At 47.8% G+C, this 13959-nt stretch overlaps 1 protein-coding gene across 2 annotated transcripts in view; it reads left to right on the top strand.

Annotated features, from left to right (window-relative positions):
* Positions 1-13959, top strand: part of COL5A1 (collagen type V alpha 1 chain) — a 158797-nt gene that overhangs the window by 128880 nt on the left and 15958 nt on the right. For both annotated transcript variants that reach the window (XM_075055860.1, XM_075055862.1), the window contains exons 38-57: positions 2359-2412; positions 3979-4086; positions 4271-4360; positions 4453-4506; positions 5147-5254; positions 6997-7104; positions 7714-7767; positions 8404-8457; positions 8667-8774; positions 8871-8924; positions 9011-9118; positions 9255-9308; positions 9697-9804; positions 10897-10950; positions 11318-11371; positions 11831-11884; positions 12312-12365; positions 13050-13157; positions 13614-13667; positions 13767-13820. In XM_075055860.1, coding sequence (XP_074911961.1) covers positions 2359-2412; positions 3979-4086; positions 4271-4360; positions 4453-4506; positions 5147-5254; positions 6997-7104; positions 7714-7767; positions 8404-8457; positions 8667-8774; positions 8871-8924; positions 9011-9118; positions 9255-9308; positions 9697-9804; positions 10897-10950; positions 11318-11371; positions 11831-11884; positions 12312-12365; positions 13050-13157; positions 13614-13667; positions 13767-13820 — 1494 coding nt within the window. The remainder of the gene's footprint in view (positions 1-2358; positions 2413-3978; positions 4087-4270; positions 4361-4452; positions 4507-5146; positions 5255-6996; positions 7105-7713; positions 7768-8403; positions 8458-8666; positions 8775-8870; positions 8925-9010; positions 9119-9254; positions 9309-9696; positions 9805-10896; positions 10951-11317; positions 11372-11830; positions 11885-12311; positions 12366-13049; positions 13158-13613; positions 13668-13766; positions 13821-13959) is intronic.

A 13959-nucleotide genomic window follows, 5' to 3' on the forward strand; every position in this document is an offset into this window, starting at 1 on the left:
GCATACTGCTTTGTCCATTTTAAAAGGTTTTGTTGCACAGATGTAATCATTGTTTCTCACCAAAGGAGAACGATGAGGCATGTGGAAGGTATGATACCCTGGCTGTCGTGCATCTCTGGTAGTCTGTTTTCTGCACCTTTTTTGCTTGAAGGATACCCTAAGCAAAAATGACCCTTCTGCCATGTGTTCCTCTGCATGCAATAATTAGTATCTTTCTGTTTGGCATTTTTGGGGGTGTTTATTCTTTTTCCTCAGCTGTTTACCATCCAGCTCATTTGCTGTTGTTGGTATGTCCCTCTCCCTGACACTGCATGCTGCATGTTAGCTGGTAGACTCTTTGTTCTGTGTTTATTTTACAGGGAAAAAAACAACCCAACTTCCTCTACTCAGCTTTGCATTTTTCTCCACTGCCTTTCCTAGCAAATGAGCATTAAAAAGGCTTTTCCCATTATGCATTTTTTCCCCTCAACTTATCACAGAACAATTTAATTAACTTGCCTGGCATTTGCTAAGCAAGGCAATGCAAATACTGCTAAGCGCAACACCAGATATTTATTTACACCCCATAAGACTGACTTTAAGACAATGATTGTGGTATTTTTAAACACACAGTCCTCAGGTCAGGATAACTTAAGGGTGAAGAGAAGAGTTTTCACCTGCCAGAGCCTGGCTGTGACATTTAGTTTTCTTTCACCGAGTTATCTGTAACATCCAGGACACCTACATTCAAATCAGAAGAAGCAGTAAAAACTTTCCTTGTATCTGCTGTTAGCAACTTTGGAGACTGGAATAAAGCATCAAACTCCCAAGTCTGCATGAATATGAATGGAGAATGGGCTTTCCATTATTTGGGGTCTGAAAGTACTCCCTAATAGCTTTCTTCAGTCATTGCAGCAGTAGCTTACCTATCACAGGCAAAACCTTCCAGAAAACAAAAACTCTATTAATCTGTGCCATGAACAAACTTGCAAAGATTACTTTCCTCTGCATCCTCTTAGGGTGCACACAGACATGTGCAGACCCAGGTAGCAGAAGTCCCTTTTTTGTCCCCCCTTCCTTATACAGTGCCAAAAAGCAAGGAGAGAAACATCAAAACAATTAAATACTATTTCCGCATCAGTAGCCTTGTCAGTGCACTCTGTACCTTCATGCAAGAATACCTAGACTTGAAATCTCTGTGTCAAGTACTTCCCTTTATTTTGCTTTTCGTTTAGTAGCAAATAGGCCTGCTGAAGGATGCTGAAATATTTGGCCATATTAGATTGACAAAGATTGGATCTAAAAAAACCCATGAAAAATTCTAAAAACCCTGTGCCCAAGGCTCAAACAGGATAAAAGGAAACCCTTTTCTTCAGATAAATAAGAAAAGTCCTGCACAGAAATGGCTGAAATACTTTTCTATGATAAGAATTTAAATTGTACATTCATTTCGCAAAGATATTTTGCCATTTCCCCATCAATGACAGGATATTTTCTGTGATCTGCAGACAGCTAGAATAGCATTGAGTAGTTTTTTTAGCATGACACATTACCGTTGGCTTGGGATTTATCTGATCCTCTTTTATGGCAATGAGAAAATAGCCTGTGTGCCCTAAATGATATTTCTCAAGCTTGTCAGCATGCTATAGTAAGAATGATAATTAATGTGCTTTTTAAAGAGTGGCTTAGGAGAGCTAAACAATTGCAGTGGTGATAGTTCGTTATTGTCACTCTTCAGAATGTCCTTATAAGTAGCTGTCATGGAGAATTTGCTACTCATCAGCATTTGGAGAGAAACGCATTTGCGATTTCTTTCAACAGATGTTGATGAAGGAAATAAAGCTCCGCTCAGCCCCCAAGGCTGGTGGGCTGTGGGCTTCAGCGGGGCTGGAGATTGGTGCTGCTGGTGCCGAAAGTGGAAGACGGTCACCCAGCCTCCGAGCTCCTGGGAGCTAAGCCTAAAACAGATCTAAGCCTAAACCAGCACCAGAACGGGGAGCGGGAGAAGGGAAATGGCATTTAAGAATTGCTTAGCAAGAAAAAACTTGCACTGACTTTTTAATAGCCATTTACTTTATAGGTTTTGAGTGTTTTTATATATGTGGCCAGTCCTTCAGCCAAACCACAGTAGCTGCATCAAAACAGCAGAGCTGAGCTTTGAGAATCTCTTTTTCTTCCTCTGTTTCACCCCTGTATAAATGTACAAAGGTGTATTTTCCACCTTCTGTTTGGTTTCTTGTTTCTTTTGTCTTCGGGTGTCCATCCCTTCCCGGTCAGTAGTATCACCAGAGGAGGAGCAGTCGGGAGCAGTCTGTGACCCTCGCTGGAGTACTGCTTGGCAGAAGTGTCATCTCTTTCTCTTTTACCTTTCTCTAACAGGGTTTCCAAGGCAAGACCGGCCCTCCAGGACCCCCTGGTGTCGTAGGCCCTCAGGTAAGAAACAAATGCTCGTGCTTGCACCTGCCCTCTGCAGCTCACCTTCACCAGATGGGCACAGCAGGCTCGCACAGCTCTCTTGGTTCAACTGGAGCTGCTGGGACCACAGGTTATACACACAGAGACTCTTCTTCCAGGGAAGGCAAAGTCATATGGAAGCAAGCTTGATGGCTTTGAAATTCCTGGCCAGGCTATGAAATAGCCCAGTGGGTCCCAGCCCACCTTGTCGAGGCGTTAGGATGGGATTTAGACAACGCGCCTGAAGGTTGCTGTAAATAAGGTGGCTCCTGTGAACTTAACAGACCTCCCTTGGTGTAAAGTTGGTGTAGGGTGGGAGAGAGACCAGCTACACACAACCTTAAAGACCAAAGGACCAAAAGACCTTAAGCAACCAGAGTTAAATGTGTTAAATGCGATCTCAAAGGGCTGTACAGCTGCCGGGGCATTCAGGGCTGTGTAAGCGTGATGCAAGAGTGCTCTTGTATGTTGTTATGAAGAAACGCATCCCTCTTTAACATAAAGTGCTGCTAGATTCTGTCAGGGTTGGGCTATTTTTCTTTTAGTCACCACGAACTCTGTGCAATCTGGAAATAGTAACTGCACAACCAGAATTTGTACCCCTTAAGTACAGGCATGCAAGGCTCGTGGATCGGTTTTGTAGGCAGAGTCCTAGACCGAGTGGGACTGGCTTTGGGTTGAGTCTTCTTTCCTGAACTGCTGGGGAGGTTGCTTTTTAATTAGAAAGTAATTAATTTGTCTTCTTTAATGATAGTGTAAAGTCCCTGATTTGTAAATTCCCTGATTAGGGGCAATTCCCTGACTGTGTCTGTCTTCTCAAGTGCAAATTAGATTCTATAGCAATTTTATTTGGCTCTGCTGCGTGTAGTTAGCGTGATCTGTGGCTGCTGAGCGATCGCAATGTTATCGTTCTGCTTACACTAAGTGGCACCCTGCAGCATGACATGAATTACAACCACCGTCCCAGCAGACATCAGCGTGCAGGGATGTTATAGTCTTGTGCATATGGCTTTTGTCCTCCTCCAAAATGGGCCACTTGGGAACCTTCTGCACTGGGCCTTATGTTACACTCGTCACCGTTAGTGCCCACATACAGCACAGAGGCAGGCAGTAATTGCTGTGTAGTACAAGCCTAATCCATTATTTATGCCCCATGTAAGGAAGAATCAGCATGATTGTAGAGTACTTAGGAAGTTTTCAATTAAAAAAAAAAACCAAAAACAAAAAAACCCCAACAAAACAAACCACCTAAGCATAATAGTTGTAGTAGTAGTATCTCAGTTATGTGAATGCTTTCATTCCAGAGGTTCCCAGTGCCTCCAGTCTGCCAAGTGCAATGTTGCCCACTTCCAAAATAAGGTCCCTTTAGATGCCAAAGGAGGCATCTCTCCAGGGATTCCTGGTGGCACTGCAGGGGACAGCTAAGGGAAGGAGCATCTTCCGTCCCACTGCAACCTAAAGGACTAAACTGGTAGCCTGCACCTCTTCCTTCATTGGTTGTGCTGCTGATACCCAACACCTTCTCCCCAATCTCTCTTTCTTCAGGGTCCAACTGGTGAGACTGGGCCAATGGGCGAGCGGGGACATCCAGGCCCTCCAGGTCCCCCAGGTGAACAAGGTCTTCCTGGCCTCACTGGAAAAGAAGGGACCAAGGTAGGGACTAGCAGCCTACTGAATTCATCCTCCTTGGATGTCTGCGTCTCTCCCAGAGGTGGAGAAGGATGATTCAGAAAAGACATGATGCTTCGCAGTGTCTCATCACAACTTGAGCCCAGAGAGAAGAGCTGGGTCTCTCTGGACTCTGCAGATCCTCAGCTATTTATCGCTGTCGTTGCAGGGGGACCCCGGTCCCGCTGGTCTCCCAGGGAAGGATGGTCCCCCTGGTTTGCGAGGCTTCCCCGGAGAGAGAGGTCTCCCTGGCCCCATTGTGAGTAGAAGTTGCCCGATCTTTCCAGCGGGAAGGATGCCCAGGCGGTGCAGCACCCATCTCCCAAAATGACTTTGTTTTCTTCCCTCCAGGGTGCTCCAGGGCTGAAAGGCAACGAAGGTCCCCCAGGCCCCCCAGGTCCAGCAGTGAGTATCCTTGCCCTTACAGGCACTATCTAACACATTTACAAGCTTGACAAGTCAAAACAGAGGGTTAGTCACAGCTCAGCACTTTATCCATTATTTCCTTTGCACTAACTAACGACTTGCTGGATATTGCTTTATTTTACAAGACACGCGTGTAATAGCTCAGTCATTTTGTCGTGTCAGCTATGAACATACGTGACAAGCAGAGGGAACTGAAATGATTCAGGACGTCGAGAATTTTGCTTCTAAGTCACCTGCTCTCCCTCTGAAAGTTGTCCCCACTTGAGATGTGTGCTCAATGCAGCCCTTCTGGAAGAAAATACTCATCATCCAGCCCTCCCTGCTGCATTGGCCATGAAATGGCTCATGCTCTTGTTCCAAGCTGATAATGTGCCCCCAGGAACTGAGCTCCCTGCCCCATCCAGAGGGGAACCCAGCCCTTCCAGAGATTTTAATTTAAAAACGATCTTCAGGACCCCTTAGGCTGATGGTACCAAGTCATCACATGGTGGTCACCCCATCAAATGCACTCACTTACTGACGATGCATTTACAGCATCCTACTGCTGGATTTCTTTCTGTCTGTATATAGATGAAGCTCGTTACTCCAGTTAATGCTTCCTTCCTTCTTCTCCAAACAGGGCTCTCCCGGTGAGCGCGGTCCCGCGGGATCAGCCGGCCCCATAGGCTTGCCAGGGCGACCTGGCCCCCAGGGACCTCCAGGACCGGCAGGTGAAAAGGGAGCCCCAGTAAGTACCAGTATAAAGATTAGCAGCTGTGTGTCAAATAGAAACGTGTATAGTAGAAAGCTGAGCATGGAGACATTCCCTGGGGTAGGTGTATAAAAGATTAAAAAAAAAAAAAAAAAAAAAAAAAAAAAAAAAGGAGGAATTTAATTAGAAAGGAGTTTTCTCATCTTGGGTACATCAAACCGCTGAACGTTAGCTGCTCAGCTGCCCTGTTTGTGACACCCGTGCTATCAAAAATGGATATGATCCCAGGGACTGAAATGTCTTCAGGCAATGAGAAGGGATGAGGACCAAACAGGTGAAATGACAGCCTGCGTGACCTCCTAGTGACAAACAGCCAAAGGACAGGCCTCTGGGCAGAGAAGTGAGCCACTTACGAGGATGCAATGGCAGCAGCAATCTCCGCTGAGCCCAAATAAAGCCTTACCCTCGCTCTGCCCTGGCTGGAGGACCCACACAAAGGTGCCGTGGAGTTTTTCAGCTCCGCTTCCCGGGATGCCGCGTGCTGTCACAGCATCGATGCTCCCAGGCATCCCGCTGGCACCCGTGGAAAGAGCTGCTCTCGGCAGAGCGCGGCTGAGTCCTGCCATATGGTCCCTCTCCCGAGCGTTCACCAGCCAGCCCGCGCAAACTCTCACGTCTTTCACTCCTCAGGCACGCGCGTGAAATGTCACGTGCGGGCAGGAGAGCGTGGGCTGGGATGACTATTTCTGTCCCTGAAGAGCACGGCGCCGTGACAGTCCCGAGGAGGGAGGCTGTGCCTCTAATTCACACCCCAATGGTTTTGCAGGGACTTCTGGGTTGCCTGCCTCAAGCTTGAGCTCGGCTTCAGACCCAGCAACGTGAGCAAATGCTGGCGTCGGTGATTTCAGCCTACAGGAGCATACTTACTTGATTGATTGTTGTTATCAAAAATGCTTAACAGCCACTGTATTCCACATTTGGTGGCTTATTAGAAACTCCAGCAGCTAGTCCAGAGGCAAGAATTTCCTGGTGAATCAGCTTTATGAACATCTGTCCTGCCAAGTACCTATGTGATGTATCAGTGGACAGATGAATAGGCAATTTATGTGGCATCTAATTATTCAGAAGAGAGCACCCAGGATTCAGATGCAATTAAATTATGTACAAGGAAACTGAAAAATATTCACTGTTCAGTTCCTATAAACAAACAAATTCAATTGAAGGCTCCGGGTCTGAGGAATATGGGTGGATGTTTACGCAGGAGGCCAGCAGAGCTTGCTTTATTCACTTCAGGTGTTTTCCTTTGTCCAGGAGTTCAGGAGGGAGCTCGGGGTCTCCTGAGAAACCCCCATTAGTTGGGGATCAGCCAGGGAGGGAACAGGCACCGAGTGCTGGGGCAGCCAGGACGAGAATCAGTAAAAACTGGCTTGTGGGAATAAAAATTAGTTGGGGTCTTGTTTGTCATCCAGAGAGAGATGGCAGAGGGTTCAGATTAAATCTGATTATGTTGCTATAGCAGTGAAATTGCAGCTGTGATCTGGGTATTCACTGTTCAGATTTGTTTGTTCTTTCTTCATCTCTTGAGAGAGAAATGTTGTCTTGTTTCAGACAGCGAGCACAGAGAGCCTGATGAAATATCAGCTGGAAACTGGTTTTGCTATATATGCCTATATAGTCAGGGGTCATTAGCAGCTGAATAAAATGTTACTGGGATGTAACGGGTTGGCTGGAGGATGGAGGAGAGCTCTGTATGACCTACCTGCTTGTTCTGCTTCCAGGGTGAGAAGGGTCCTCAAGGACCGGCTGGCCGGGATGGCATCCAGGGCCCGGTGGGACTGCCGGGTCCAGCAGGTCCCGTCGGCCCCCCCGGAGAGGATGGAGACAAGGTGGGAGCAGCTCCCTGCCGCGCAGGGTCATTCTGGGAAGGAACTGGGAACCGTGCCCCATTGCCACCGCGCTGCTTCCACCGCCTCGGGTTGGATGTGCTGCTGGTCGTAACCCAAGGATATTTTACGACGCTTGCAAGGCCACGAGATCGGCGGCGGCCGATCTGGGGAGCAGCAGGCGAATTGGGCTGTGTGTGCTCTCTGCCAGCCAAACTGCTTGCCGAAATCCAGTTAGCCTCCCCCGAAGCCTGTAGCAGGTGGCCTGCCTGCCCTTTCCACGTTAATTACCTTTCCCCACTCTCTCATTAAGCCCCTCCGGACTAGAGGATTCTTAGAAAACATTAGCTGGGACGAATCACCAGTGCTAACAAGGTCTGCAAAATGATGCTTCTTGCATCGCGTGGCAGCCAAGGAAAGTTTTAGGATGTAAAAGGGTTTGGTTACACCTGGAGTGGCCAAATCTCTGGCCTTTTTTAGAACATGCTGGGGTATTTCTGTGGGAATTGGCATCTTTGGGATGAGGGTGCAGACGCACAAGGCTATTGCTTGAATGTTGAGATATGAAAGTGGTCACCAAGTGAACTAACTGTGCCCCTTTGTACCTGGCAGGGCGAGATTGGGGAGCCTGGCCAGAAGGGCAGCAAGGGCGACAAAGGGGAGCAGGTGAGTGGGGGGATGTCGCTGTAGCTGCTTCCCTGGAGGAGTGTGGTTTTGTCGTGTGACTTGCTGGAAAGAGAAAACGATATCATTTTCATTTCTTTCTGTCACTGCTTCATCTTCTCCTTTGCTTCATCTTCTCCTTTGCTTCATCAAATACCCACACAATGTAAAAAAAGAGTGAGTGCCTGAAGTGTGAGGCTCCCGCTCCCAGGAACACACTGAGATGTTTCCATGTCACCCGTGTACTGTGTAAATATCTGTGAAACATTAGCAGCCCTTGCTATTGAACTTGGGTGTCTGGCTGTAGTTCTTCTAGTTGCTTATATCACACTGATGCACCCTTTGTGTGCTGCTCAGAGCCTGAGGAACGGAAAATAAATTACACATAAGTCTCTAGAGAGAGATGAGTGGTGTGATATTGCTTCGCTGGAGCAAAAACTCGTTTAGACATGCCTGCCGAGCCACTGGCACCAGGGCTGAGGGATGTTGGTGTGTCGGGGGAGACTTGACCTTGTCCTCCCTCTCTGTTTTGGGAATTAATGCTTGTTTAATGGAGGCTGTGTTGAAGGGCATCACCTTTTCCAGGTGAGTTTTTTACTCTGATCCTAATGGTGACATTGCACTTCTGTTTCGTGACAGGGTCCACCAGGTCCTACTGGCCCGCAGGGTCCAATCGGTCAACCTGGCCCAGCTGTGAGTATTGTCCTCTCTTGGCAGAAATCCTCTTTCTTGCCGTAAACTGTCCCGGGAAGCGCTGCAAAGATGGGCATTTTCTGCCTGGCACTGCTGATGCCCAACACACGAGTAGGGCATTGCCGCTGGCTGCGGCAGGAGGTGGTGGAGATGGGGCTTTGCATCTACGTTGTGTCTTTGCTAAGCTGTGTTAGACTCTTTCCTCGTAGGGTGCCGATGGAGAGCCGGGTCCCAGAGGACAGCAAGGCCTCTTTGGTCAGAAAGGTGACGAAGGACCTCGAGGTTTCCCTGGTCCCCCCGGCCCAGTGGGCTTGCAGGTAATTTGCAGCATCGAGGGAGGGCTTAGGGTAATGAGAGCTGGGGTTCCACCTGAGATGTTCACAGCTAAAAACTCATCCCCTCCATCTCCGCAGGGGTTGCCTGGGCCGCCTGGTGAGAAGGGAGAAACGGGTGACGTTGGGCAAATGGTAAGATGCTTTCAAACGTCTTTTTTCATCACTGACAGACATTGCTCTAAGAAACATGTCTTAAATTTGTCTCCCCTTTCTTTCAGGGCCCGCCAGGCCCACCTGGACCCAGAGGTCCATCTGGACCACCGGGAGCAGATGGTCCACAGGGTCCTCCCGGGGGAATAGGAAATCCTGGTGCAGTAGGAGAGAAGGTAAAGCATCCAGACAAACCCGACCGAAGCCCGCAGGAGTTTGCTACGATGCTCACACAGGGGCTTGGCTCCGTCAGCAGAAAACTCACCGCCCTGCAGAAACAGAAGTGTGATCACCCTCTTTTCCCCTCTGCAGGGTGAACCTGGTGAATCTGGTGAGCCTGGTCTTCCCGGCGAGGTTGGCCTCCCGGTAAGTACGTTACGGGGTGGCTCTTGCTCTGATGGAGAAGAGCTTTTCTTCAGTGGTCTCCCACGAGGAACTGGTTGAAGAGGTGTCAGACAGGCGTGGATGTGGATGGGGCTGCAGGGACTGAACCAGCCATGTCCTTGGTTTGGGTATCGGGCGATGCATCGCCATGTTCCTGGGTATTTATAGTGTAACGTTTAGTCACCGAATATGGGCTACCCACGACTGAACAACACGAACACCATTTAATCTTTGTGGGAAGGGACTGCTAAATCCTGTCCTCGTGTCTTGAGATACAAACAGAGCTTCTTTCTCAGAATTGATTAGAGGATAATTAGAGATCAGTAAGTTGTTTTCCTGGATAATAGAAACACCCTTTTTTCCTTTACAGGGTCCTAAAGGTGAAAGAGGTGAAAAGGGTGAAGCAGGTCCTTCTGGTGCTGCTGGTCCCCCCGGCCCCAAAGGTCCACCAGGTGATGACGGTCCCAAAGGCAGCCCTGTAAGTACCCCCTCCTGTCCAGGCAGTGCTTCCTTGTCTTGCCCAGAAGAGATTTCTGCATGAAAAAATGTTTTCCAGAGATTTTTGTGGAAATTTGAAATAGTTTACCAGCCAGAGAATTGCTCCTCTCATATTACGGGATATTAGTCCCCTTTTTTAGGGTGCCAGTGAGGAAAAGACCCAGCTGTACCATATCTTCCAGCAATACTTGAATTATTAGTCCTTTTTGCAGGTTATCAGAAAACTCACCCCTATGGAGAGGGCCTGCTGCAGGTTTACTTTGCACTTGAGCTTACGTATTGCCAAGGTCCTCTGCACTAGAGCAAAGCTTCCAAAATAGCGTGGAGGGGATTTATTTGAATTTGGGAGTTGTAACTCTAGGGTCAGATCCCTGCTGATGCTAATTGCTATAGCTCTATTGAAGCCAGTAGAGCTATACTGATTTATACCAGATGACAATGGTACAGTATTTATCTTGCCAGCTTCTTTGATGCTTTCTGGCTGAAGAAATTTATTATGCGATAAGCAAAGATGGCATGAAACAGCAGAGGAGGCAGGGGAGTTAGTCATCTCTCTTAACAGATGGGTTTTGGGATATCACATTATTGGTTGAAGCCTATTGTCTGAACGCTGGTCTCAGAATCATTTGAAGTACACAATAGACATTGTATGGAGAAGAATGGCGAAGTGTTTTAGTCATTAAATGCTTTGAGAGGATCTTCATGTGAAAAATGTTACACATCATGTAGTAAGCAAAAGCAAAATCTTCTAATCTGTGCATTCCCCAAAGCTGCGACGATTTTGCTGTCACTCGTCCAATGTATTTACGAAAAGTTAGATGAAACTCCCTGCGTTGCCTCTGGAACTTTGCGTAGTCTGGCTGCAGAGCTGAACTGGTGGCTGTGACAGGGTGAAATTATTGAAGATGCAAAGATGGGATGTGATCTGGGATTGTGTTTGAGGGTAGGGAATTGGGGTTTTGCTCTGTAGGGTGACTCCCTGTGTTGTCGCTGGGGTAGCAGGCACTAGTGCTCTGCAATTTTCCAGATGCAATATCTCTGACTTGGGGATATCCTTCTTCTCTTTTTGCAGGGTCCAGTTGGTTTCCCTGGTGACCCTGGTCCTCCTGGAGAACCTGGTCCAGCTGTAAGTGTCTCACAGAAGAGCAGTTAGGTTCCTCCTCCTGGTTTAGTGAAATATGACTGCGTGACATTCATTCACCAGCAGCTCCTCTGGCATTTACTCTTCCTTTGCTTGGGAAAAGAGTAGGAAGTCCCACCATAAGTCTGTCTGACCACACTCCGACCTTTGCGGCAGTAGCTCTACGAATGCTGCTACCCACAGCATTTGACACAGGACGTTTGCTGTTGCCGGTGTTCTCAACGGGAGATGGGAAGGGATGGTGCCTGGTGACGTGAAGGCCAGCTGAACCACATCTGCTGCTGCTAACGCTCTGCTCAACTCTATTCATACCCTAAATACGCCTGTTTGTTTCTTTCTTCTTCCATTTTAGGGTCAAGATGGTCCCCCTGGTGACAAAGGTGATGATGGCGAACCTGGACAGACTGTGAGTAACCGGATAGATGAGATCTGTTCCCCATCAGTCCCCACGGTTTCTGTGTGCAGGTCCGAGGATTTCTAACACAGGAGGACATAGAGCATCTAATTGCCACCAGCTTCTGCTGCACCGGTCCCCTGATGCCTGTCCCTCGTGTCTGTGTCAGCCTGGTCGCTGCCATCCATTCAGCTTGCTCAGCAATACGTGCTGAAAGCAAAAATTAACTTAGAGAAAAACAAAGTCTTAAGTCTTTCATTTTAACTTTGCCATGCCTTATGGTATTTCATGGTGGGAAGGGATAAAAGAAGATACCACCTGCACCCCCGAGGAGGTGTCGGGAGTTGTACTGGCCGCCCACACCTCGACTTAGCACAAACTCTGCATCTCAACTCGAGTTTTACAGTTTTGCTCCTCCTTCCCACATCTCGTGGTGCAGTTATGGCTTGTTCTCCTCCCCTCTCCATCTAGGGTTCCCCTGGTCCCACGGGAGAGCCAGGCCCCTCCGGACCCCCAGGAAAAAGGGTAAGCTGATTGTTCAGGAGTATTTTTCCAAATGTATTTGTATTGACTTTTTGAAACTAATGCTATGACTATATCTGCAGTAAATGCAAGGCAGTAGTGTGTAAAATAAATAAATAATAATTTTAAAAAAATTTGATGCGCCATCCACAGCCATTGGAAATTGACGGGAAGTTGTCAACCATGGATTTTTTTGTGATTTTAACACCCAAAAGAAAATACAAGTGTGAGGTGCTCCTGCTCTTCCTGCCTTGCTGGCAGAGCCCAGGAATTCATTTAGCAAGAAGCTAATTTAAAAAGCTTTTCAGAGATATTTGTCTCCATTTTGTCTTCTTCCCTGGGGCTGTAGCATCATTTTGCTAATTCCAATAGACCATTTCAGATCAGTGTTATCTAATTGTGTTTTGCATCTATTTTGTGCTTTCTCTAGGGCCCTCCTGGTCCAGCCGGTCCCGAAGGAAGGCAAGGAGAGAAAGGAGCCAAGGTAAGAGCTGAATGGGATTTCACTTCTACTATGTCCTTTGTATGCCAAAAGGATCACCCTCTGATGACGCTGGTGTTCTAAAGACAGTGATTTGATTTTGCTGAATTTGGGGCCATTGGCCTTAAATTTAAGCTTATGTTTCATCTTTGAACAAACTCTGTGGAGATAATTAGGGCTTGGTAAGGTCATGGGAATGTTTTACTTGTTTTGAAATTACAAAGTGCCATATTTGGCAATTTAACTTGTTGTAAATAATACGGCGTGCACAGCCCTACGTCCTTTCCCAGGGCGAACACAGCGTTATTGGACCGTCGTTGTTTTGGTAGGGGTGGTGGGGAAATGTAGAGTGGGATTGTAAATTATAGATCCAACTGTTGCAGCAGCCACAGGAAGACTGATGGTGGAGGATGTCCTCTGCTAGCTCATCTCCCAACCGAACCCAGGAAAAGCTTTCTGCTCCGGAGAGTTCACAGGCAAAGGGCGGTTCCTGCTGGAAATCAGCAGAAATAGGCAAGGCTGAAAAGTGAAGGAGTTTGGAGACTTGTCCTCAGTCCGTAAGGAGTAGGGAGCAGTAGGAAAATCAACGAACAGAAAGTTTTACGTGCTTTGCATGGACCTGCATTCACTCTGTGTCATCGTTTGGTGCCCCAATGCAAATTAAACCATGCTGCCTCTTGCATCTAGGGTGAAGCTGGTTTGGAAGGACCTCCTGGGAAGACTGGCCCAATCGGTCCCCAAGGTGCTCCAGGGAAGCCCGGCCCTGATGGCCTTCGAGGGATTCCTGGTCCAGTCGTGAGTATTCCCAAACTGAGCAAAGTTCGAGAAAGCTTCTGGGCAGGGTCGTTCCTGGTGCTTTCCCATAACCCATCAGCCTTGGAAGATGCCTTTCTCCCAGCGTAACGTTCTGTCTATGCTTAAATGCCTGGCAGCAGATAAAACATATTTAGTGGAAATAATATAACAGTGAATATCATCTCCCAGCATGTTTTATTTGAGTCTTGGGTCTGCTTACCCGCTCTCCATGGGTGAGAGTTTCCATGACCTCCAAAGTCCCTTTTCCAGTAGAGATTAGAGCATGAAAGGAACATAAATCCTTTATGTTTTATGGCCTTTACCATCTGTGAGAAGTCAGGGCAAATGTTCCCTGGCACAGGGACCAGGTGAGAATGGGTGAATAATCAGAATAATCCCAGCTGGGAGCACTGCTGTCGTGAATGTTTTTTTTGAGGGAATTGCACTGTTTTACAGGGTGAACAAGGTCTCCCGGGATCCCCTGGCCCAGATGGTCCTCCAGGCCCAATGGTATGTCCAGACCATCAAATTCCCTGAGTTTTTGAAATGGGTGAATGCATTTTACATTAATTCATTCTCTCTTTTGTTTTCCCCCCCCGTCTCCCAAAGGGCCCACCTGGTTTGCCTGGTCTTAAAGGAGACTCTGGTCCTAAAGGGGAGAAGGTGAGAATGGCTCACACGACCTCGTTGCATGACGTGATGCCGACATCTGGGTGTTTGGGGAAAAAAATGTCATTGTAGAGGGCTCCTGCAGCTGGCAGGACAAGGCTGAAAGTGCCACCAGCCCCACGTGCTCTCTCTC

Source organism: Buteo buteo, chromosome 23 (assembly GCF_964188355.1).
Source record: "Buteo buteo chromosome 23, bButBut1.hap1.1, whole genome shotgun sequence".
In the NCBI taxonomy this organism is placed as follows: domain Eukaryota; kingdom Metazoa; phylum Chordata; class Aves; order Accipitriformes; family Accipitridae; genus Buteo; species Buteo buteo.